The sequence below is a fragment of the Canis lupus genome, chromosome 14 (assembly GCF_048164855.1).
Source record: "Canis lupus baileyi chromosome 14, mCanLup2.hap1, whole genome shotgun sequence".
In the NCBI taxonomy this organism is placed as follows: Eukaryota; Metazoa; Chordata; class Mammalia; order Carnivora; family Canidae; genus Canis; species Canis lupus.
The window spans coordinates 29,067,348-29,091,893 of NC_132851.1; the positions used below are offsets into that span (position 1 = coordinate 29,067,348).

General features: G+C 43.4%; 1 protein-coding gene across 4 annotated transcripts in view; it reads right to left on the minus strand.

The window, feature by feature from the left end:
• The window catches only part of ASAP1 (ArfGAP with SH3 domain, ankyrin repeat and PH domain 1), a 355,419-nt gene that overhangs the window by 56,924 nt on the left and 273,949 nt on the right, over positions 1-24,546 (minus strand). For all 4 annotated transcript variants that reach the window (XM_072774515.1, XM_072774512.1, XM_072774514.1 and 1 more), the window contains 3 exons: positions 22,680-22,780; positions 17,407-17,476; positions 293-380 (listed from right to left, as the gene is read on the minus strand). In XM_072774515.1, coding sequence (XP_072630616.1) covers positions 293-380; positions 17,407-17,476; positions 22,680-22,780 — 259 coding nt within the window. The remainder of the gene's footprint in view (positions 1-292; positions 381-17,406; positions 17,477-22,679; positions 22,781-24,546) is intronic.

Genomic DNA, 24,546 nt, shown 5'->3' on the forward strand with positions numbered 1-24,546 from the left:
GTGACATTGAAATTCCTTAGAAACATCTCTCCAAGGGCACAAAGCTGTAGGCTCATGGTCAAGAACTGGTCTAGTTTAATGTATAAATCTCAATTTGATTCTACTGAAGGTCAGATCTGACACTGTTCTGCCTTCCCCGCGGTGGGTGGGCTCAGGGAAAATGAAGAGAGCTGCCCATGCAGAAATACCAGGGGCCAGGCCTTGGGAAAGCTGCTGCTGCTTCCACGCCCAGACGTGGAGATGCCCAGGGTCAGAAGCCACAGCGAATGACCTGGAGAGAAAAAGGACTCACGTGATATCAGGTCAAAAGACTTCTTGTCCTCGGCATTTGGTTTTACTTGGCAGGTGAGAAGGTTCAACTTGGCCGGTTGCCTGTTAGACTAGAAGAGAAAGTGAGGGAGTTATACGTTGCATTGCCCTCTCACCCTCAGCATCAGAGCCCTGTAGGGCAGGTGCACAGTCTCATGCAGCACATGTGATGGAGTCTCATTTACTCCATTAGAATTCTGAATCTCGTCTAAGGAAAAAAATCTTACAATTGTTGTTTAACTGTATATAAATATCCTGGTGATTAATCAGAATGGAACTAAGACAATCCACCTCACTTGCAATGAAGAGTGGGCATGCTCAATGGAAACGCACCTTTCTGAACTTATACACACCCAAGCACGAATCTTTGGCACTCTCAACCATACTGTGAAATGCAGCGGATTCAAAATGAGTCCAGTTATTAATCAGCCCAAACCCGACATCTCACGGATCCGCAGATTTTGGTTGCAATGGAAAATTTAGTACTTTTCTCAAACGTGCAAAGATAATTGACCTGTGAGACACTGCTTAATGAGCCCCAAAATCTGGAGAGAGGGAAAATATAATAAGGACTTCATATCATCTATCAGCAAATCTCTTGGTCACACATATAACTCATTCAGACCCTGCAGGATTTAGATAGTTATGCTAATTTAGGCTTTGCCTACGTGGGAGTCTTGCTGCAGACTCACTCTGTCAAAACTCTTTCATGTCTCCTGCTATATTTGTAAGGTCACATGTTGGCCAGTGGCCGATGCCAGCATGCCTGCTTCCTAGAGGAGCTGACCAAGAGTGAAATGTCTATGTGCCCAGGATGGCCTTCACTTGAATACAAGCCTGCTGAAGGAAGCCACAGAACTCCCTACTCCTGTATTCCTGCCTCAGACTGATAGCTGTGATCCTGAAAATCCCCATGTCAGGACCATTTACATCCCCAGGAACTTAAATTTGGGGGGAAAACAAAGAGGGAGAGTGTAGGAAAGGTCGTATGCCAGTGACCCGAAGTCCCGAGTAGCAGAAATGGTGCATGATCAAGACAACGTCAATGACTCCCATTGCCGCGGCTCCCATTCTCGATGATGGACACCGGGCAATTACATTGTTTACCTTCCTGCACTCGCCCAACAGTTTTTGAGATCCTCCTCCCTCTGTGACTTCAATGAGATTAGACACAGAAAACAATCCCTCTTGTCTTGAATCTATTCCAAAGCAAGCTGTCTGGGGGTTGGAAGTGAGAGACCCCAAGGGACTTCATGTTTACTGCACGTATGGTTTGACTCAGGCATGGACACCAGCCAGGAAATCCCTCATGGGACAGTTCTGCCTCAGAGGAATGAGCACTGGGGCAGGGAGTCCTGTGCTACAGAACTGGCTGCCAAACCCAGAAGCAGGAGGCAGGGGTTTGCAGGCCTGCAAAGCTTTCTCAGAATGGATCTGGGATTTGGTTTGCCACAGGCCCAACTCCAAAACCCACAGCTGCAGCCACCTCGAGGTCCCCCTCCCCTAGCCCCCTACTGCAAAAGGAATGGTCCTGCATCTCATCCTTCTGGATGCTGCTAAGATGACAATCATGTGGGACAGCCTGAACAGGTAGTGGTCCTGTTCACTGGGAGACTTTCCACAGAATACTGTGTTCCAATTTGGCATCCGCATTTAAAGAGGGATGGAGAAAAGCTTAGGAGAGATGAGGAGATGATTAAAGCAGTGGAAAATGGGCACTTTGAAGATTGGTTGAAGGCACTATTTAGTTCTGGGGAAAGAAGACCAGGGAAAGATTTAATGACCATCCTCGAGAACATGAAAGGCGGTTACAGGGGCAGGCAGGACAGCTGTTTTCCATCTGCCCAGATGAAGAAGAAATGCACTCACATCGTGCAAGATCTGAGCCAGACATAAGGAAGAACTTCCCAAGCTTAAGATGATTATGCATAATAAGAAGTTTAGGTTTCTTATCCTAAGTTGAGAAATCTCTTAGAAAGACTTAAAGAATTGTTTAGATACCATTCACATTTGAATGTGAATGATTTTTTTTCCTCCCCAAATCTATGTTACTCCAGTACTTCTAAACAACTTCACCAAAAAAAAAAAAAAAAATAAAAAAAAAAATAAAAATAAACAACTTCACCAACATATATAAAACTTTCAGAGGGGAGAAAAATACTTAATATTAGTATTCAGAAAAGTTAAACAGTACTATTCACCTCTCATCCCTAAGCATGGATGACCTCAGAGTATATATTACCGGGAAGCTTGTGATGATGAGGGTTCTAAACAGTTTGAGTCATTTCACGGTTGGCCCACAACTCCAATCATGAGGATGTAGAATATTTATTTCCCTTGGAATTTTGTCAAGCCTACCGGCCCACCATTATCATATCAACATGCACTTCATTTGACACAGGTACATCTCGCCTACAATATAGTGTTCTTCCCCCAAATGCTCGTGAGATATCTGACAAATGACCTGTCACCCCAAATGTCAATTTGAGGAGCAAAGAACACAATTTTTGACCGCTGAAGCAGCCAACATTGCCAAATCTGAGCCCACGAGTATCAGAAAGTAGAGCATGGTATGCTCAACCAAAGTCTGCAGACCAAGGCCCCAGAAGGCTCAGAAATAAACAAGAGTAATAATAGAAACTCTGATTTGTATGACTCCCCAAAATTTCAAAGCACTTTCTCAACATGTAGTACTAATTTATAGGCATGTTGATTAAGGAAGGTATAATCTTCTTGGCATTTTGGCAGACTAAAATCAAAGTAAGACTAAGTGAATCGCCCTGGGCTACATCACTGTGTACAGTTTAGGAAATGCTTTCATATTGTTTTAGTAGAGGAAAGAAAAAACAAAGCAAAGAAAGCATGTATTTATTACGTCCTTCCTGCAGAATAAAAACCCCAGTCTGTACCACGACTCCAAGTTCTGCTTCCAGGCTCCTGCAGACCAGCTCCTGCCACTGTGCCTGCAGCTCCCTCTGCTGGGCGTGACGGGCACTGGCCTCCCTTCTGTGGCTCACACCCCAGGGGGTGCTGGGGGCCCTTCCACATCTAGGTTACAAACAAAGAGAGCGAGGGTGCCCCAGATGAACTTCTACTTTCTGTCTTCTCAGGTCCTCTGATTTTTCCCCCAGTTACTCCTGTAACTGATGAGAAATTTTAGAAGCCTCTTTGCTATACCTGTTTACTTATTTGGCTAAATAGTTAATGAGCCTCTATAACGTTCCAAGCACAAAGGGAAAGCACTCTGCCATCAAGCAGCTACAGGAAACACACAGAGGCACAGACCTAGAATGTAGATCCTGACTGGGGAGTGCTGCACGGAGGCAGCCTCAGCCCTGCAGGACCCAGAGGGGGAGTCTGAACAAGGAGGGGGGAAGGGAGGGGGAACAGTGAGGAGGAACAGGTGCAGGCACCTGGGGGGGGCAGAGGGAAAGACCAGGGCAGCAGTGATGCCTATAGGGAGGTTAGCGGGGTTGGGAGAAGTGCCTGGGGTGCTCCGGAGCTCAAATTCCTGCCCCAGTGGCTCTGGCAATCTCTTGAAAGGGGTCCACCAGAGCAGTGAGTAGGTCCCATGCATTCAGGAGGGCGGCGGGGGAGGAGGTCGAGGCCGTGAGATGGATGAGCAATGATGGGGGCCTGAATCAAAGCTGCAGTCATGGTAATGGGGGCTGGGGACTCAAGATACTGCTAAAAAGATGAGGTTTCTAAACAATTATTCCAAAGCTACCTCTCTATAGTATGTGTATCACTCAGTCCAGGCATCTGGACAGTGAGTGGAGGGAAGGCAGGTCTGCTGCTGAGCAGCAGCTTTCAAAAGCTATGGGTGCTTCTATTTCAAATACAAAATCAAAGATTTTACAGCTCTGTTCCCTGAAACTCTGAGGCTTGTCCTCTTACACATTTCACTTTTCATTATAAGAATGATACTAACTGAAGAAACACTAGGGGACACAGATGGTGCAAAGAAGAAACTAAACGCTACCTGTTAATCTCACTTTATACCCAGACAAAACAGTTAATCCAGTTGAGTTTACAAATGTATGTATGTGAGGGAGGGAGGGAGAGGGAGAGGGAGGGAAGGGGGGGAGAGAGGGAGAGGAAAGAGAGGAGGGAGAAGGAGAGCGAGTGAGCAAGGATGTCGGTTTTAAAAAATCATGGGTCCAGGGGTGTCTGGGTGGCTCAGTTGGTTGAGTGTCTACCTTCTGCTCAGGTCATAATCTCAGGGTCCTGGGATCCAGCCCTACATCGGGCTCTCTGCTCAGCAGGGAGTCTGCTTCTCCCTCTTCCTCTGTCCCCCACTTGTGCTTGCTCGCTTTCTCTCTAGTGCTCTCTCAAAATAAAATCTTACAAAAAAAAATTTGGGGTTGGTTCAAGTTGTATATATTGTTTTGCAAACTTTTTTTCAATTACCAATATACACAGATGTGTTCATTTTATACACACACACGGCAAGACCACCCTCGAGTTTTTCACTTTTGAAAATGCTCCAACTAGGGAAGCTCTGGACGCATTCCATGAGCAGAAGTGATGAAGATATTATCCTCTGACATAATGCTCTGCCACTCAAAATAGAAAATGCTGTTCAGCTAGGAAAATCATCAGACATGTAAGTAGAAATGCCTGTAGAAACGGAATGAGTCAACTCTGATTAACGTTTCTGCGTCTCCTGGAAGAAAACAAACACCCCACATTTGTCCTCAAACAGCTGAGTGTGTACCACGGTGAAATGTTTTTGCTGGAAGTGTGAAGTTGTTAGCACAGGCGTATTTCTCTGTTAGCAGGAAGCAGCTGCTACTGGAATTAGTATCCAGAAATGAAATGATTTCCCTCCATCACCGTATTGAATTGCTCGGCTTCACAAACAACAAGTGAACATCATTAATTACTTGGGGGAATGAGCCTGACCTCAGCAGCCTGAGGCCGTTGTGTGGGAAGAGGTAAAAATAATAAAGCTCTGTTCACTTTCTACGCTAATATTTGGTAACAGGGCTGTTCTGATCATTATGGTCGTTTCAAACTTTTTGTTCAGTAAGTACTTATCTAGACACCTACTCTGCCCTAGAGGCACACGTATATTTGGCATGCAGTCAATAAACACAATAATCCTCCAGCAACGTGTTAGGTACATACTGAACACCTAAAGTGAGATCTTATCTCTGAAGTTTTAGTATATTAACACTACTGTGTTTCGGAAAATATTTTGGTTTATTTGGGGGCAAGATAAGAGTATTCATTTACTGGGCACCTAAACTGCTAGATACTTTAGTAAATTTTATTATGGAATTCTTGCAATTGTCTCAATAGTGGGGTTACTGTTATGTACTCATTTCACAGATGAGGAAACTGAGGGTCAGGAAGGCAAAAGTACACTGACCAATGTTTTACAGAAGGTAAAAAGCAAAGCTGAGATCTGAACAAATTTCTTCCCAGAGCTCTTCCCATTTATTACACTGTTCCCTCATCAAGGCAAGCCCTTGGGACATTTGCATAGTATGTGAAAACATTTTCCCTGTTTTTCCTTTTCTTGTTCTTCCTATGCTGGAATGGCCGGTCCCCTTATCTCCCTCCAAACACTTAATACTTCTGTTGAAAAATCCCACCAGTTCTGGACATGTTCCATGTTCCAAAATTACTATCTTGTGGCTACAATGAAAGTTCTCCTCCCCTTTAGCAGTCTTTCAGATAGCTTAGGGGAGGAGAAGGTACCATCTAACTGAAATAACTCTTTCTAGAGTGTGCATAACTATGGATTCCCTTAAGCCTCCCAACCATTTACACCATGGTACTCATTTCCAGTTGGCAGATATATGTGTGAGAAAGACATATTCGAATATGCAGACATTCTTGAAAATTTCTTACTGTGATAAGGAACTCGTCACTTTACTTTTGAGAGTATCTGCTATAATGTAAATAGAAAAAAGAGTTCGTCTGGGCTTCTGGTAAGAAGTGGGGCTGATGTTGTCGTTACTGCAACTGACAAACATGCTGCACGTTATTTCATTTACTAATTTCTACAATTGTTAATCTGAGTGTCTCTACTTGCCAGATAAAGAGTTTGGGCCAGCACCCAGAACTTTTATTTTTATTATTTTATTATTATTTTTTTAATTTTTAAAAATTTTTATTATTTTTAAAATAATTTATTTTAGCGAGTGAGAGAGAGGGAGAGAGACAGAGAGACAGAGAGAAAGAGAGAGAGAACGGGCAGAGGGGGAGAGGGAGAGAGAACCTCAAGCAGATTCCCTACTAAGTGTGGAGCCTGACACGGGACTCCATCTCACAACTCTGAGATCATGGCCTGAGCCAAAATCAAGTTGGATACTCAACTGACTGAGCCACCCAGGTGCCCCATGGGCCAGCACAAGAACTTTTAAACTCTTATTTCCTATGTAACCATAGTAACCACTGTAATCCATGCCTTATTAACCAACTAGAGCTTGTAAACCGAAAACATTAAAAAAAAAAAAAAAGATTTTATTTATTCACGAGAGACACACAGAATGAGAGAGAGAGAGGCAGAGACACTGGCAGAGGGAGACGCAGGCTCCATGCAGGGAGCCTGATGTGGGACTCGATCCCGGGTCTCCAGGATTAGGCCCTGGACTGAAGGCGGTGCTAAACTGCTAAGCCACCAGGGCTGTCCAACCAAAAACCTTTTAAAATAATTCTACAAAATGGAGCAATTTGATGATAAAACATCCGAACTATAGGCTATGTTTTTTAAAAAGTATTCTCATTATATTTTATAAAAAAATGGGCAGTGAGTAGCTGAGGCAAACATTTAGAACAGATTTCTATTGCCCTTACATTCACATACCTGGTAATTAAAGTGAGGGAAGCATAAGTGTCTTGACAATTACAAAGACCCTGTAACAAGACACTGTTCTAGGTGTTTCACATATATTTATGTGTTTAATCTGCAAAACCAACCTAAAGTGAGTACCACTTACTATCACCCCCACTTGAATAGATGGTAAAACCAAGGCACAAAAAGGTGAAGTAACTTTGCCCTAAGGTCACAGCTAGCAGAATGTTAGGTGAAGGTAAAACATAATTTTAAGGACTCCCTTATTTCTTATCCTGGGGAGGATGGGGTAGGGAATAACATGTAAACCCACTAATTTCAGAGCACAGGTCATTTCTTTTATACCTTCAAATCTGTAAAATCAGAATTTTCTTTAGTCTTTTTACCTTTTAAGAACCAGTCACATATACTGCAACCAAAGAGGCACACTTTCTGGATCTGTGGGCTCTAAACCAGTAAGGTTTTACTGCACTCTTCTGCTGGAATTCCAGTCATGTCAGATGCACACAGAATGACCCCGAAGGACTGTGTAGGCTCAGCCCTCACAACCTGCAAGGCTGGTGCTTTTGATCTGTGACCTCTTTTACATTTGAATTCAATTTCACCCCCTCTTCTTCATCTAAGAAATCAGTTCCCTGAGGAAGCTCCAGGCAGGCTCCTTGCAACATGAGGCAGATTTACTTGGCAGTTCCTCAAATCCTAGGCAGCAGCATCTGCACCGTGAGGCCCTTGTGCCTCTGGAAGATTTGCTCGAAGGAATCAAGAAACTGATGCTTGCTGGTCTTCGAAGTCACAGTGAGAAACTACCCCAAATACCTGGCTTTCTGGGGCGCCTGGGTGGCTCAGTCAGCTAAGCGTCTGACTTTTGATTTCGGCTCAGGTTGTGAACTCAGATTGTGAGATTGAGCCCCATCTTGTGCTCCACACTGGGTATAGAGCCTGCTTGGGATTCTCTTTCTCCCTCTGCCCTCCTCTACCCCTGGCTCCTGTGCATGTGCTCTCTCTCTCTCTCTAAAAAAAAAAAAAAAAAGTACCTGGGAGCCACACTTCAGGGTTCGGGGAACCGAGGCTCCTGCCCTTTTGTCTGGAGCAATGCCAATATTTTGTTAATTTACAAAGGCAATTTATTCATACTACAAGGTATACAGTAGAATAGAGGAAAAATCCATAATTTTGGAGACAATCAGACCTGGCTTTGGGTCTAGGCCTAACCATTTGCTAACAGCCATGAACCAGTAGCTTCACCCTCCTGGGTTCAAATCTCTTCATCACAAAGAAGGAAAACGATGCTGCTTTGCTGTGATAATAAACCAAGGCGATGCACAAGCATCTGGTGCCCCACCTCCAAGTGGCAGGTGTCCAGGTTCTGGAATTCAACTTCCTGGGGTCAAATCTGGATCCAGCACCTGGTGGTTAGGGGACTTCCAGACTTGTCCCTTTAGATGGAAGTAACAGCAACTACCTCACAAGGGTGTCATAAAAATTAAGTGGGAAAACCTACATAAAGCACCTAGCATGGTAGTGTGTGCTCAGTAACTGTTACTATTTTTAAGCTTACTAATGATTTCCCAGATCTCTTTTCTAATGGTGTCCATATACCTGGTATGTAAAATTCTACTGTCATCCACTTCTCTGTAGAATAAAAGTGTTCCTTGTTAAAGTGGAACCACTTCTGGGAGAGTTACCCATTAACATCACTCAGGTTCAAATAGAACAGCAAATCTTGTCTGATAGGAGGGTGGCAGAGGGTGAACTGGTGGCCGTGGGCCACGGGTGGGGTGGGGTGGGGTGGGGGAGCAGAGAGAACCTGGGCAGATGTGAAGACACAGAGCATGCAGACAGAGTAGGAGTGAGGGGGTCAGAGCTATTCCCAGAAATGCTTGGGACTCAGGCTGTGGAGACTTGCCCCCTGCTGATCTTACTATTTCATTCATGAACAGGACCCTCTGTGGATAAAGAGGGATGTGGTGAGAGTCAGACTTCAAACTGGCTGAGTTATCAATGAGGTCCACAAGCCAGCTCACGCACTTTGCAGAAGGCCTTGCAATCTGCTGCAGATGTCTACAGACCTCTTTGTAAGAACCTGCCCCCTGGTCTTCTGAACTGTAACACTGGCAAACGAGGGATGGGCTCAGTGGTTCTTCACCAGGGAAGCAACCCTTGGGCTTCAACTCTAGATCAATTAAATGAGAGCCTTTGGGGATGGAACCTAACGGTTCTACTCTGTGGTCAGGGCTGAGAATCACTGGATTCATTTAGCCAACTGCAGCCTCTTTCAAGTTTATTCCGATGCTGGCACCTGAATAAAAACTATTTAGTATTTGCATCTGAAATAAACTCTATACTGCTGGTGCTAATATATCATCCTGGGATTTAAATACAGTAAAAATTTCTGATAGAAGCATAAATAACCCGTAAGACACAACCAGACATACTTCTAAACATACTTTTCAGGGAACTTGAACTTGGGAAGTCGAAGTCCTCCAATAAATACTAATGTCTTTGGTTCTGCATTTGCAATGAGGGAGAAGCCCACAGAGAATCCATGGTGACCCCCTGAGTTCTGGAACTGGTGGTGCTTATTTTCTATGTCCATATAACATCATCTAGAGTGGAATGGCCGTGTTTCTTCTGCGGGTGACCGTGACAGTTAGGATTCCACACCAGTGCCGGGGGGACCTGAGGCTGCACTCTAAAGTCAGTCCTGGTCTGTAAAGAAAAGGGTCGGGCTGAGGGTGCCCTGTCACAAGGGCAGCAGGGTGAGACTGGGTGATCAGGTGAAGAAAAATGGCATCACCTGAAGCTGGCAGAGGAGACATAAAACAGAATGAACAGCCAAGTGGGGGAGAGAGCATTTTAAAAAGAGATTTACAATAATAGTGGTTCAGGATGTTGTTATGCCTTTAATGGTTCTTGCTTAATTGGACCTTCTGCTATTTCAACCATAAAGTAGTTTTTAAGTTCCTCCTTGAATGCTTTTTTTTCCTTTTTTTTTTTTAGAACCCAGAATATATAGATAGCAATAGCTTTCAAAGACTGTGCTATTTAAGCCTCCAAAAGACTCTTTAAAACAGGGTAAGGAAAGTGATACCATTTCCACCCACACTGGTTTCTCCTGGGCTCCCTGAACATGCTTTCTGGCCTCAGGAGTGGGGACTCCCCTCCTCCCTCTCCTGGCACTCCTCCTCCCTTGCTTTACTGCTGTCTGCTCAGAAAAGCCTTCCCTGGCCACACAAAGGCAGCTTCCCCTTCATCTTCTACCGCAGCGTCCTGCTCATTTCTCCTGGGTCACTCCAAGCTCCAGAGTGAGGAGCTGCTAACTCATCCCTGCTTCTCTAGCACCTGGCTCAGGGGCTGCTTGGAATCAGAAAAATGTTTCATGAGTAAATTATACCCATTTTACACTGGAGAAAATGGAGGATCCAAGGTCCTATGGCTTGTTCATGGGTTTGAGCCCAGGACTCAGGGGCTCCCAAGTCTGTCCTTTGATAATTCAGTATTGCTTCCAATCTCTTGGAGAAAGGAAAATACTCTCTTGCAGTGACACTGGTGACAGAGATGAGGAGTCCTTAGAACACCGTAAAGGCCGGTCAGAAACCTGTTGTTAAACCCACGACAAGGAGGGGAGAGCTCCACGGGCTGCCCTGTGCCTTCTGACAGACGCCCAGAGCACCTGCTAAATAAACCTCTTGCTGCCCAATGTTGTCTTCAGGGCTCTGGATTGGACTGAAAACAACAGTCCTCGGGAAATGTCTGTGGATTCCAAAAAGCCCAAGGCAGGGACAGACCTCAAGCTCTGGGCTTTGGTGGAATGCCCCGGAGGTGCCAGAGATGCTGTTAACCTCTGACGGGTGCAAGTGAAACAACTGTGAGGACAGATACCTGAACCTGGTTCATAGAGACCTTGAGAAGGAAGGAGAGCAATACCAAAAAAAAACTCCAATAGGTCCCAGTTTCAAATAGAGGTAGTAACACATCAGGGAAGAAGATAATAGGACTAGTAATAACAGCTGACATTTTTTGAGCACTAATCCTGCCCCACATCCTGTCCTAGTTGCTTATAATCAATGAGCTAATTTAAATCTTTACACCCACCTACAAATCAGGCACTGTTAAGGTCCTATTCTATGTAGATAGGGAAAGCCTTATAGGGATTCAGTGCCACTTGGAATTCGAATCCAGGCAGTCTGGCTCCAGGATCTGATGCTGTGACCCAACTCAGCACATCTCACCCCTGAGATGGTGAGAGTAGCCACTAAGTTTATGAAGTGCCCACTGTGGTCCAGGCTCCACAAAGCTTTAGATGCATCCACTCCTTGAATTCTCTCAACACTGTAAGACAGGCACTGTTATTACCTTATTTCACAGATGAGGAGTAAACTTAGATGTTCTAACAAAGTCACACACAGTAAGTAGCTGGAAGGGCATTAATTGCAGGGCGCCTCAGAAGACTGTACTCCTGATCCCCCCTCACACTTTTAAAATATTCAGCCAATTGAACACCCTCTAAAAGAGGCTTTGCCTGGTCTAGTCCCGCTGGATTCTCAGCCTGTTTGAGTAAAACACCAAACCTTCTTCGTGGATGTTTGTGTGATATTTTATGAAATTGATTTATTTGATTAAAATTATTTTACGAAAGTACTTTTAGTGTTGGCTGGTTGAGAAAAAGTGATTATGAACTTAATGACTGTTAAAGTGTTAAATTAAGAGCATCTGCAGGCATCTGAAAAATTAAGATTTAAAAAAAATCAGTCTTCGGACAAATTCACGGATGCTGTGTAGTATCTTTACAATCAGGATTTTCCATTTCCTCCTTCCAGGAAACCCTGGTAGACCTTTCTAACCCTAAGACCCTATGGTGATTCAGTGACAAGATAAGGGCTTCCTTACTTCATAAAACGGTTATTCAAGAGACTTTCAAAGACTTAACAACAAGTTGGCATCTGAGGAAAGGCTTATTTATGTACTAGAACGCGCAGAGGCTTTAAGGTTTGAAAATGGGTCCAGCTGTTTATAAACTGCATCACCCTAGGCATGGAATTTAATCTCCCTGACCCTTTGTTTCTTCTTCTATACAGAGTAGTTTCACTCAAAAGTATTCACTGAACACTAACTGCATGTCAGGCAGTGTGTTAGGTGCTGAGAGATCAGAGGCAAGCATTTTCCACCTCCTAAGAACTTGTAGACCAGTGCAAAGTAAAGACAGTGACATCTGTCTTGTAGCTCTAGCTTGGCACAGAGTTCAGAGCATGATCTAAGTGATTGGTAAATGGTAAATGGTAGTTATCTTTCTCTTTTCAACCTGTTTTCTGAACTGTATGTGATGCTGAGGTTAATAAATTCAGCAAATAAGGGTTTTTGAGAAACAAAACCTCTTATGCTTTTGACATTAATTTTTCACTTCAACTATAATTCTTATATTCTTTCATAGTTTGCTTTATTAGTTTTATTATATACTATAACGCTTACACTGAAAAGGGCAAGCAAATAATTCAAAAACATAGACATTTATTTATAATCGTTTAGTGGCTTGATATAAACTTCTTCACCCTTAAGCTTTGAGGCCGACTTAAATGTTTGTCGGAGCTTTCTTAGAATTGGTATTTCAAAATTAAAGCATTTTATACCTTGCTCAGAGCACACTAGATGGCCCATAAATGGGAGCCACTATCAACATTATTGTGATAGCAAATTCAGAGACTCTCACTGAATCTGATCCCCATAGGGATGTATTACTTTGAATAGTAATAAAAAAAAATGTATGCCTTTCAACAGACATATGAAAAGCAGTGTTTTGCAGACTAACTCTTGTAGGGCACATTGCCCACCTTGCAGGTACGCAGAGAAATGTATTTCTTCCTTGAATAGTAAGCTGAGGAGATGACTGGCCCCTGGCGCAGATCACTCATGAACGGTCAACCCAAAAGACCATGCCTCATCCATCTAAATGCATGCTTGACCCTCTTCTGAGTCACTTTGATAGGTGACACCAACTGGGGCCCTTCAAATGGGACGAATTCCCATTTGGTAAGGGGTCCCAAACAAAGGCCCTAAATTTTGTGAAAACAAAGGTTCTTTTATCCACTTTTCCAAAGATGACTCAATCCCATGCTTTCCCAGGAAGCTCCTAGACTTGATTTTCAATTGGATTCTCAGGAATCAATAGTGTTTGCAAAGTCAGGAAAAGTGGCTCTGGAGACCTTTCTGTGGAAGCAGGGATGGGACTATGTGTGATGTCACTGGCTGCAAAAGAGTGTGGCTCAAAGCCAGTGAAAAGTGGGGAACAGAATAACACCAACCAGTGGGAGAGAATCTGAAGTTAGGTGGAGGAACCCATTTACCCCCGGGCTGCTCTGGGGGCAGGAGAGGGGGACCCAAAATTTCTAATGTTTGCAGCAGCAGAGCCTACCCATTGGCAGATTTCAGTATCACCAGGAGAGCCAATGAGGCAATGCTAACATCAATGACTCCTGTTAACTGGATGCTCACACACAGTCCATTATCTCATTTTATCCCCACTATAATGTATATGAGCCAAATACTTTTCTCAAGGTCACTCAGTAAATGACAAAGGTGGGATTCAGGCTCAAATCTGACAGATGCCACAGTCCTTTCTCATGGCCACTGAACAATGTGGCTGATGAGATACCTGTTGTGGATTAGAGCCTTAATAAAGCACTGACACAGTTGGCTGGGCCACAGCTATGCGTACGGCAGGAAGAAAAGAAGGTGGAAGAGAACTTATTTTTTATTTTTAGCAATGACTACCACTGATTCAACTCCGTTAACTCCATGATTTCCTCACATGCACTGCCTCCCACTGCAGGTTCTTAAGAAACACAAGTCGATGAAACGTAATAAGGTCATAGAACTTGTCAAAATGCTTATTGAGAACTGTCATAGCCAAATGAATCTAAGGGAAGAAGAGAGTAAAGAAAGGGTACATGTAGCAAATCTTTGACTAAAAGCTCCCAATCTACATAAAGTCAAATGGTCAGAAATTTTCACTGTAGTATATTTAACCCAAAGAATATTCCCTGGGTGTGGAGGAGTTCCTTGGGTCTTTTCTGGGTTTTGTCTCTGCTTAGACTCCCACCACTTAGGCCCAACTCAGCTAATAAAATCAGACAGTAATCAGACACAAATCTGGCTCAGGAAAGCTGAATGAAGAACAAGCATGATCACATCCAGGCAACTGCCAATCTCATGTTCCATCTATACCATGCAGAGCTGCAGCTCAAACACCTCTCACGACACTAGATACTTGAGGAGCGCCATTCTAGCTGCTGTAGGGGTTTAGGATTTGAAAACCCTGGATAACTCTGGAACTTGCCCAGAGACAGGTCAACCCTGCAGCTCCCCAAGAGTCAGGATACTGACCCAGGAGAGGCCGTACTAGTTTTTATTACAGAAGTGCAGGGCTGTATTGCTCTTAATGAATGAATCACCTCCCAGGATTCACACCCTACTTCGGGCCATCAAAGAATTCTAGCTTGCACATGTAGGTACGTGCTTCTTTCACACACGGACTCCTAGGTACTCCTGGTTTAGGGGTAACTATGTCTGTGATGGCCTAAGCTAGGATCCCATGCTGGGGAGGAACTAGAGTTGCAAGTGAGGAGGAGAGAATGTTCTGGAGTGTGTGGGAAGGTATTAGAGCAGAATTCTAACCTATATCAGATTCCTAGCTGTGCCACTTGTTAGCAATGTAACCTGTAAGTGAACTTCTCTGAATCCCAGCTTCCTCATCTGAAAAGTGGAGGTGACATTGCCTATAACTTAAGTTGTTGTGAGGATTAAATGTTACAATGCATTGAGCTGATGAATGCCTATCACCTAGTGAGCATTCAACAATATTAGCCACAATGATGGCAATGGTGCTGGTGGTGATGACGGCGGTGGTGATGATGGTGGTGGTGTTGATAGGGATGAAGGTGTGATAGTAAGGAAAAATCAGATGGTGGGAATCTTCACTCTCATAGAGAGAAACATGGCCTAGAAATGGAAACTGTTTCATTGTCTATCAAATAGGAGCAACAGAAGCTACATAAAACAGATTGTGGTAATGTCCTCAGAACAATGAATGCCCAACTGATGGAGAATACTCAATAATGCCATCCATCTATTCCCATCAGTATTTCTGATCTTGAATCATGTGACTGAAATTCTTCTGAGACAGATCCCTGAGTATTTAATCATCAACATAATGAGCAGAGTAGATCCCTGCTTGGCCAGCAAACACTGACCATTAAGCACTCATGGAGGTTTTAAGACTGAAATCCCAGCATTCACCGGTTGTGAGGTGAGCACATTACCTAACCTCTCTTAGTAATAGCATCTGTCTGGTGGGTTGTGGCAACAACTACCTATGGTCATACACGTAAAGCATTTCATACAACCTGGTTCACAGAAAGTGCTCACTTAGTGGTAACTAATATTATTGTGACTGATAGAACCATTTCATAAGGTAACTGTGCATGGAATTGAAAATGAGCAGGTCAAAATTAACTCATTTTCCATGTATCTGTGATGCCCAGTACAGCACCTGGAGGGGAAGCTTCATGAAACATTGCTAGATAAATGAATAATTGTTAGCCTCAGTGATAATTACTAACTGATCTAAGTCTGCCTGCAGGATTTCCAGGAGCAGATGGGTGGCTTGTCACAACTGGCATGATAGTTTAAAAATCCCTGTTGGGCTGAGGGAAACGAAGGACTTCTGAGGAATCACTCCAAGGGCTCTGCAAGGAGCAAAGGACAGAGATAATGTAATTGCTCAAGTTCCATAGAGTCCAATAATTGTTAAGATGCATGGAATCTTCCAGCAGGAGGGTTTTGGCCACAAGTATGTACTGACTACCTTCCATGTGTCAAGGTCAATGGAGAGGGGGTGTGTAAAGAAAGAAAGATGAACAGGACCTAGTAAATGCCCCAAGAGAGCATACAGTCTAGTAGGATGAGAGTCCTGCAGGAAGAGGGGCAGAATGGAAGGGGCATATGGAGTAATGTCAAACCCCAATCTGAATTTCTAACTCTGCCTACTATTAGCCAAGTCATTGGGCTTCTCTGCACCTTAGTTTCTTCATCTGCAAAATGAAGGTCAGATTACCACATGGGCTGTAGAAGGGATTAAGTGAAATAAATTTTATGAAGCGTCTGGTAGGAAGAAGTGCTTATTCAGTGGTACTTCTTACTCAACAGAGGGAAATCTTTTTTTTTTTTTTTTTTTAACAGAGGGAAATCTAATCTCGACTGTGAATCATGAAAACTTGCCAGTGTAATAAATGCTCATCCTTTATTTTTACCATCCTGTTAGCAATTAACTGCTTATCATAAATTCAAAGACATTACTTGGCACAGGATACTGAAGCTTCCCTCCAAGCTGGGATTGCTGGGTTTAACTGCATAGCCCTTTGTAGAGACTCTCAGTACACTGAGCTGTTTCCAGTCCTGCTTGATACACTTTCCATTCTCATCTTTACATTATTCAGAACAAAAAGTAATTTCTTGCTAGTGTTAAAAGGGCAAAAGAGTAATTACTTGTTTTCTGGCACATGTCCTTGACTACCACTAGACTGAATCTTTTCTGACAGCATACGAATTCTCCCAGTACAGGACTTGTAGTTGAAAATGGGTGACCCAAAACATAAAAATTCTAGCTAGACTTCCAGTGTCAACTGTAAGGATGCAATATATATGCATATATAACTGACAATCTGAAGAGAAAACAGAATGTAAGTGTTAGTAGCTTATTTTCTCTTTCCATGGAATTGCCTTTATTCTTAAAGAAAGGGGAGTCACAATTGAGGCAATTTTATTATTCCACTATCTTATTTATATACATTTTAGCTCTTTAACATAATGATGGATTTTCGGAGTGATTTAAATAGTAAAAAACAAAAAACATACTATATACATATTATTTAATTTCCTAATTATTATTTCATGCAACAAACATCTGTCATCTTTATAATTCAGAGAACTAGGTTTTTTTCACAAACACCAATAACATTTCCCGAAAGATAAGATTATAAGATAACAGAATACCTGATTTGGTTTGAGGGAACAAACATGAGACATTTTGGAAGGGCAACAGAATGAGGCAGGACACCTTAGGACAAGACAAGACCAATTTCTTCTGTAAAGGAATATCCTACACTATCTCACCCAAATCCATACAGTACACATACCTGGGGGAAACTTTAGTGCTGGTTACATCACATTTTTGCTTTCTAGTCCATGTGGCTAAAGGCCTTACAGGCGCAACACAGTAAATTAGCAGACATGCTTACCGTGGCATGTGAGATGGTCAGAATCCCGTTCTTGACAGCGCACTTCCTCCTCTGCCACACTTTCCGGAGCCTAAAACAAGTCAAACACAACCTGATACAGCAGCTGGTTCACTCTGTGGCATGCAATTGTATCGTGGTATGTATGACAATATTATAAAACAGTCACCACAAAACCACCCCAAACCCCAAACCCCACAAACCCCAGCACATTTTGTTATCACTTTTATTATCCCAGGTGGAAGGCAGTTCAGACTAGAAGGCATATAATACTGTTTTTGATAGTGGAGTGGGAAACACCAGAAGTCTAATAGCAGGAGAATGAATAAACGCATTACTGTTACATTCATACTATGGACTAGAATGTAGGAGTTTAAAAGAATCAATTAACTATGTGTGTGTGCTGATATACATTTCTAAAGCCTACTATATTGATTGAAAAAAGCAAGCTGTTTTAAAAGAATTCAGGTATGCTCTAGTAATGTTAAAAAAAAAAAAAAACCCAAAAGATACCACATATAAAATGGTGCTCTACATTTTCTATGGGGATGTAAATATATGTACAAATAAACAGAATAGGGTCTGGAAAGAGGCACAGTACATTCACCATCTCTGGGAAGGAGGCCCAGACCTGTATGAGGGGTGGTACTAAAGAGTTTTTAACCGTATCTGTGACTCATCTACAAGAAGGCTGTATTAATCTATTGCTTCTGTAATTAAAATGAAAGCTAAAGAAGTTAAGAAAGTTAACTCAAAACACCCATCAGGCAAGGAGGAGTAGGAGCGAGGCTGCCTCAGGCTATAGAGAAAGGAGCTCTGAGTCATGGATCAACATTTTTGGCAATGTGTACACCTCTCTTTGGGAAAGTTGACACTTGTCGGAAAAAGTCAAAGAGAACTCCTTTCAACTTGGAAGGTTTTTTTCGAGGATGGTCCAGTTCCAGGTGAGCCTTTGTGAGGTGCATCTGCACATGTGCAGGCAGGTACAAATGTACTAGTTCAGAGCATCTCCCTGAAAAAACAGACACGTACAGGGAACAGCGATTCCCTGGGCTAGGTGAAGGCTTCTTAGGGAAACAGACAACATCACAGGAGAGGGCTGTTGCTTCTCCTGGGCATTTAAAATAAGATCACTGTATGTGTCCTTCCCCCTCTTAAATGAGTCCTGTAAGAAACCTGCTGCAATATGAATGTAAAGCCAACTCCGAACACAGATAATGTTGTCTTCTTGTGTACGTTACTGCTAGTAGCATAGTTTATTCTACATGCTTCACGCGGGAAATAAGGACCTTTTTCTCTTAAGATTTTATTTATTTATCTGAGAGAGAAAGAGCACACAAGCACAAGTACAGGGGGGCAGACGGAGAGGGAGGGGGAGGCAGGGAGCCCCTGGCAGAGCTCAATCCCAGGATCCTGAGATTATGACCTGAGCCAAAGGCAGATGCTTATTAACCAACTGAGCCACCCAGGGGCCCTAGGAAACAAGAATCTGATACCATCTGAGCAAAAGCAAACGGTACACACTGCTAGTATCTTCAGGACATAATGCAGAACTACCAATTATAAAACACCCTTGAATTACAGCTGCATCACTGACTAGGGAAATGGGGGACAAGAGGTGACATCTGTCCCACGATCATACCTGCATCTGGTTAACATAACCAATGCTGCAGCAGTTTTGCATTCCACCTTACCCTTCTAAAAGCCTGCTAGATGGGTGAGCTGTTTCCTGTACACACTAAAGCCAAGGGAGTGTCATCCTCCTCTCTCAACACATTTTAAGATATCAACCAATCAACCTAACAAATTAGTCAATCTTTAGGAAATTGTTGCAACTCAGTTTATTCATTTTACTTAGTAAAATCTTTAGTCCTTAGTGTTTTTTTTTCCACATGTGGATTAAGGAAACACAAAATCAAATACAAAACCGTATTCTTTTGTATTAGTAATAAAGCCAAGGGAAAACACAAAAGCAGTAATCTTTTTTGGCTAATAGACATTGCTCATGTGGTGCCCCCAGGTCACCAGGCAAAAGGGAGCAAAATCAAGTCAATCCTTTGTACAGTCCCATCTCTGTACACTTTGAGAGCTTTTATTCCGGAGATTTCTAGGGACTGCCTCAACGCCTGTGCTTTTCTCTCTGAACCCAAAGTTTTAAGGATGCTTGCCTGAAAAGCTCTTGAATGGACATACCAAGGACTTTTACCATCTATTCAGATAGTGCCAGAGAGAACACCAGTTACACCATGCCCTAACCTCAGAATTTCAGAAAAGGAACTTTCTATTAGAAGATGGCCTATTATAACTACACAAGTACCAGTTCTGATGCTCGATTACTTGGGCTTCAATCCCAGCACCATCACCCACCAACCATGGGACTGTGTTCATGTAAATGACCTCCTGAAGCCTTGCTTGCCTAATCTGCATCATGAAGATATTAATGCCCATCCTCTAGGGCTATTTTGAGAAAATATATGTAAAACAATTGCTATTTGCCTCTCAATGAGTGCCTCTGGGTCATAAAGCTTTAAAATTACTTTAAAAAAAATTTAAAGTGTTTTTCAAATTGCCTAACAATCCTTTAAGTAACAAAGAGTATTCCAGAACTAGGCTCGAAAATTACTAAAGCAAATGATCCTTAGGAGAAAAAACACACGACACAAAGGGCAGTCATTGTTAGCAAGTGAGTCTGTCTCTATGTAGAAGCATTTCAGTTCTTTTCTCTTCCAGAGATACCAGTGACAGGCCACTCTGGGTTATCTTCATTCACCCTCTGCAGCCCATGCAATTATGGGAGGCTGGCCCACTGGACTTCCAGCCTCCTTAGCAAGAGTGCTTTCCTTATCTCTTCCCAACAGACTGTAGGCAAGGCTCGGGTGAGGCCCACCTCTCTTGTGACCACCTCTCTTGGAAGGTAAAAGCCTTCCAGCACCCAGCAGACTGCCTGAAACACTACAGTGCTTAATAAATGTGTGTGGAATGAGTGCATGAATGAAGAACAGACCAGCAGAATGGAGTCAGGTGTGTGTATGCCATCTAATGCCTTGCGTACCCCAAGGACAATCAGCAGCAGTGATGCCTTCTTTGAAATATGAAGGGGAGATACCCCGGCATTAAGTCCTAAGACCCAGGTTAGAATTTGGGCTTTCTTGCTGGCTGTAGGATCTTAGTCAAATTATGTAACCTCTCTGGATGTGTTGGCTTGAATGAGAGCTCTGGCAGGCACACAGCACATGTTCACAAGGTGATGCTTCCTCTCAACATTTTAGGGTTTGAACCAAACAATATCTACACAAAGACCCTGTTGACTTTTCTTGAACAGTTAGAGATTAATCACTTCACTTAGAAACAGTCAATTCTGATGTCAAGAAAACCATTTTGTCTTTTAGGTGAGTAGTGTTAAAACTATAATAATTTATGTCTACTAGATACCCCTGCCATTTGGACTACAATTTGGTCACTGTGTCTGTTGAGAGTCCAGTTTAATACTGATTATGGTAACTGGTGTTTCTTTTCTTCTTTTACTTTTTACAAGACTTAATAGCCAACATTCACTGACTTTCTAGAGAGAGCCAGGTTCTGTGCTATATGCTAGGATGCTTTTCTTTCTCTACACCCAGATCTACAAATTCTGGTGGTCCTACCTGCATTATCTAGACTCTGACTCCTTCCTACCCCTCTGTGGCTGTTCCCTTGATCCCGGTTCACTTGTGACCCGGCCTCCTGCTTCTGCTCTTATATCCTACATGGCTATTCTCAGCTGGGCAGTGAGAGACACTTTCGAATGAGTCAAATTATGGCATTCTTCTGCTTCAGACTCTCCAATGACTCTCATCTTTCACTAGTGGCTTCCAAAGCCCTCCTGGCTTGGTGTCCTCCTCCCTCTAACCTTGTCTCCTATGACTCCCCCAGGTCCTCACTCTGCCCTAGCTCTGCCTAACTCCTCTCTGTATCACAATGAGAAGCATGTTCCTGGCCATCTCCACAGAGATCTGAGGGGATCACCTGAGGGGATCATCCCCAATACATCTCTGTAAAGGTGATCCCCTTTGTAGAGATGATTCAAGTCTTTGCTCAAACATCTCCTCACTGAAGTCTTCCCTGCCCACCACAGGTAAGGACCACTCGTACACACCCAGAATCCCCTGCCTTGCTTTATCCTTCTCCATAGCCCTTGTGACCATCTGAACTCCCATATAGTTCTTATCTAACAATGTAAGCTCTGTGAGGCTAAGGACTTCCTTATCTTTCTTGTTCAATGCTATATTCCCAGGTGTCTCTAACAGTGTTTGACATGTATTAAAACTCCCAAAAGACATTTGTTGGATGCATGAGTAGAATGACAACCAAAACTGATTATGATCAGAAATTTAGGACTGTAATTTATAGACGTAATGGTTAAAATTTTAATAAACAAAAAAATGTCTATGTCTTAGATAAAGTCAAGAAGGTAAATACCTACAAGCAATCAGAAAACAAGAAGCTTTATTTCAAAAAGGACAGTTAGTAAAGCGAATAATTAAGATTCTACTTATGCACTTATTGTGAAGCAGAATCACCACTGCAGCAACGGAAAGAAGCCGGTGTGGCAGGGCCAGGGCAGGAGACGGCATAAGATGAGGCTGGAGACAGAAGCAGGCGTCAGACCCTGCATGCACGTCAAGCATGGGCATGACCTGCCATGCTTTATGTTTTTTAGAGGCTACTCTAGGTGCTGTGTAGAGATGCAATGGAGAAGAGGGAGAGACATAGAGAGGCCAGTTAGCGGGCTACTTGAATATTCCAGGAGAGACAGCAGTGGTTCCTCTGTGTGCAGGGCAGCAGAGATGGCAAGAAATGCATTGTGTCCTGTTAGCAACGGAAAAGCTTGTTAGTGACACTGGCTGTGAAGTAAGAGGAAGGTGGGGACTCAGAGTTGATCCCCAAGGCTGGGTTTGGGTGGCCAGGTAGGCTTGCCCAGTAGAGAAAAGGGCGATGAATCAAATCATGGCGAGCATGAAGTCTTCCAGCCACTCGCTTGCTTCCCCATCCACTTAGCATCTGCCTTCCTGAGACGGCAAGCCCCTTGTGTCACATATGGCCCACAGGGTGGGGCCTGCTTTCTGTCCAGACAGCAGCTTAAACCACCTGAGGAGAACCAGTGGGCTCAAGGTTGGAAGCCAGCACATTAGAAAACTCTGAAGGATATTCTCCTGGCTGGCAGGTGGTAAGCTGCTAGGGTGCTAACACCCAGCAAGTGCTAAGCGCACAGGGACACCTGGACAGCTTACACGTACCCATCGCTCTTCTTCAGCAGGTAACCCTTCTTTTCACTGCCGTATTCCTTATTGCCCTGCAGCTGATGCATGCTGTACCCTCCTTGCCGGCTCTGGGAATCCTAGAAAGGAGAAGCCACAGGTTAGACGGATGCTGGACACACTTCTCAAGTCCTTGACTCTGTTCTGCCATTGGGTCTCTGTGTACTGGTCAGTGTGGGGAGAGAATTATGGACCTTTATGGGCCGTCAGGTCCTTGCCTTTGTTTCAGAGGAAACTGGACCGGGGAAACAACCACCAGAGTCACAGGCAAGTCCGAGGCTGGGGCCTGAGTCCCAGAACTCATTGATAGTTTGGGACCCCGGCTGTGCTTCCAACCCTTTGCAGTGGCAGGGCGTCGTGGGACTGAACCAGGTTCTATGGGCGGCACAGATGAGCACAGGGAAGGCAGAAAGATCTTAAGAGGCTCACAGACGAAGTGCATGCAACCTGAATGCATTCTTCCCTCAGGTACACCTTCTCTCTCTTCACATATTCTGCTAAAATACCCACAATAAAAAGTGCACCTTCTCAGTGAGGTTCTGGGAACTGTTAGAAATCTCTGGCTTGTAACTAAACAAGGGCTCTGTAAAATAAGCTGTTGAGCATGCTTTTAATTAAAAAAGAGGATTCTCTGGTCATGAAAAGTGTATGGTGGGGCAAAAGGGTGACCAGGACCAGAATAAGACAGATGCAAACCAGCTAAAGTTAACACTAGCACTCTGTTGATACTTCCCCCATTGTTCCTAAAGACTGCAATGACAAGAGACAGCCATTCCACATTGAAAATGTTGGAAATAAACTGACAATGGCAAACTACAGGATGAGAACATGGGGTTTAGAGGTTTAGACACAGACGTAGGACAATGCATTCTCACGGAAAGTGTTGACTTACTCTCCTAGACTTCGATCAGGAAGGGCAAAAGCAACAGAGAAAAAAGGCAGAACAGTTGAAAACATAGTTAATTTCATGGATAGCCATAGCTCATGATTTAAGCACTTTTTATAACAGAGAAAACACCACTGTAAAGATAATTAACACCTGAACACACGCTACCTTCAGAATCATGATAAACTTCAGGTGATGAGACAATAAAACAATGTTTTATTCGTCAACTTTTATTTTAGGTGCGTGAAAACAGAAGAAAACCCGCCCGGAAGAATGTGAGGTACACACTTCACCAAGACAAAGTGGGTGACAAACTTCCAAGTGTGTGTCTAGGGAATCCAACACCTCAGCGAAACCCAGATTACTTTAGAAAATCTAAAAGTAACCAAAAGTTGTAGGAGGATTCTTATTTAGTTTTCCAAGCAAAGAGAACATAACAAAAATAATCCAGTTCAGAAGCAACACCTGCAACGTGATGGTGAAGAACCGGAAGTGATTTTAGCCACCGGTTATATACAGATGGCCAGTGTATGAGATCCCTTCAGGGTCAGGACGGCCTCTCTCTAGCATCCAGGATCCTTTTGGACCAAACAGTATGGGTTCAGTGGATGCAAACTTAATGCTAATAATAGTTAGGAAGATCTCTAGGACAGCATTCCCTTGTGAGGCTATTCCACATTTGAGTTCTGTGTTCAAAACCACGCCCTGGGGCAGCCTGGGTGGCTCAACGGTTTAACACAGCCTTCAGCTCAGGGCGTGATCCTGGAGACCCAGGATCGAGTCCCACGTCGGGCTCCCTGCATGGCGCCTGCTTCTCCCTCTGCCTGTGTCTCTGCCTCTCTGTGTGTCGCTCATGAATAAATAAATAAAATGTTTTATTTTTATTTTTTTTAAAAGATTTATTTATTTATTTTATGATAGAGAGAGAGAAAGAGAGAGAGAGAGAGAGAGGCAGAGACA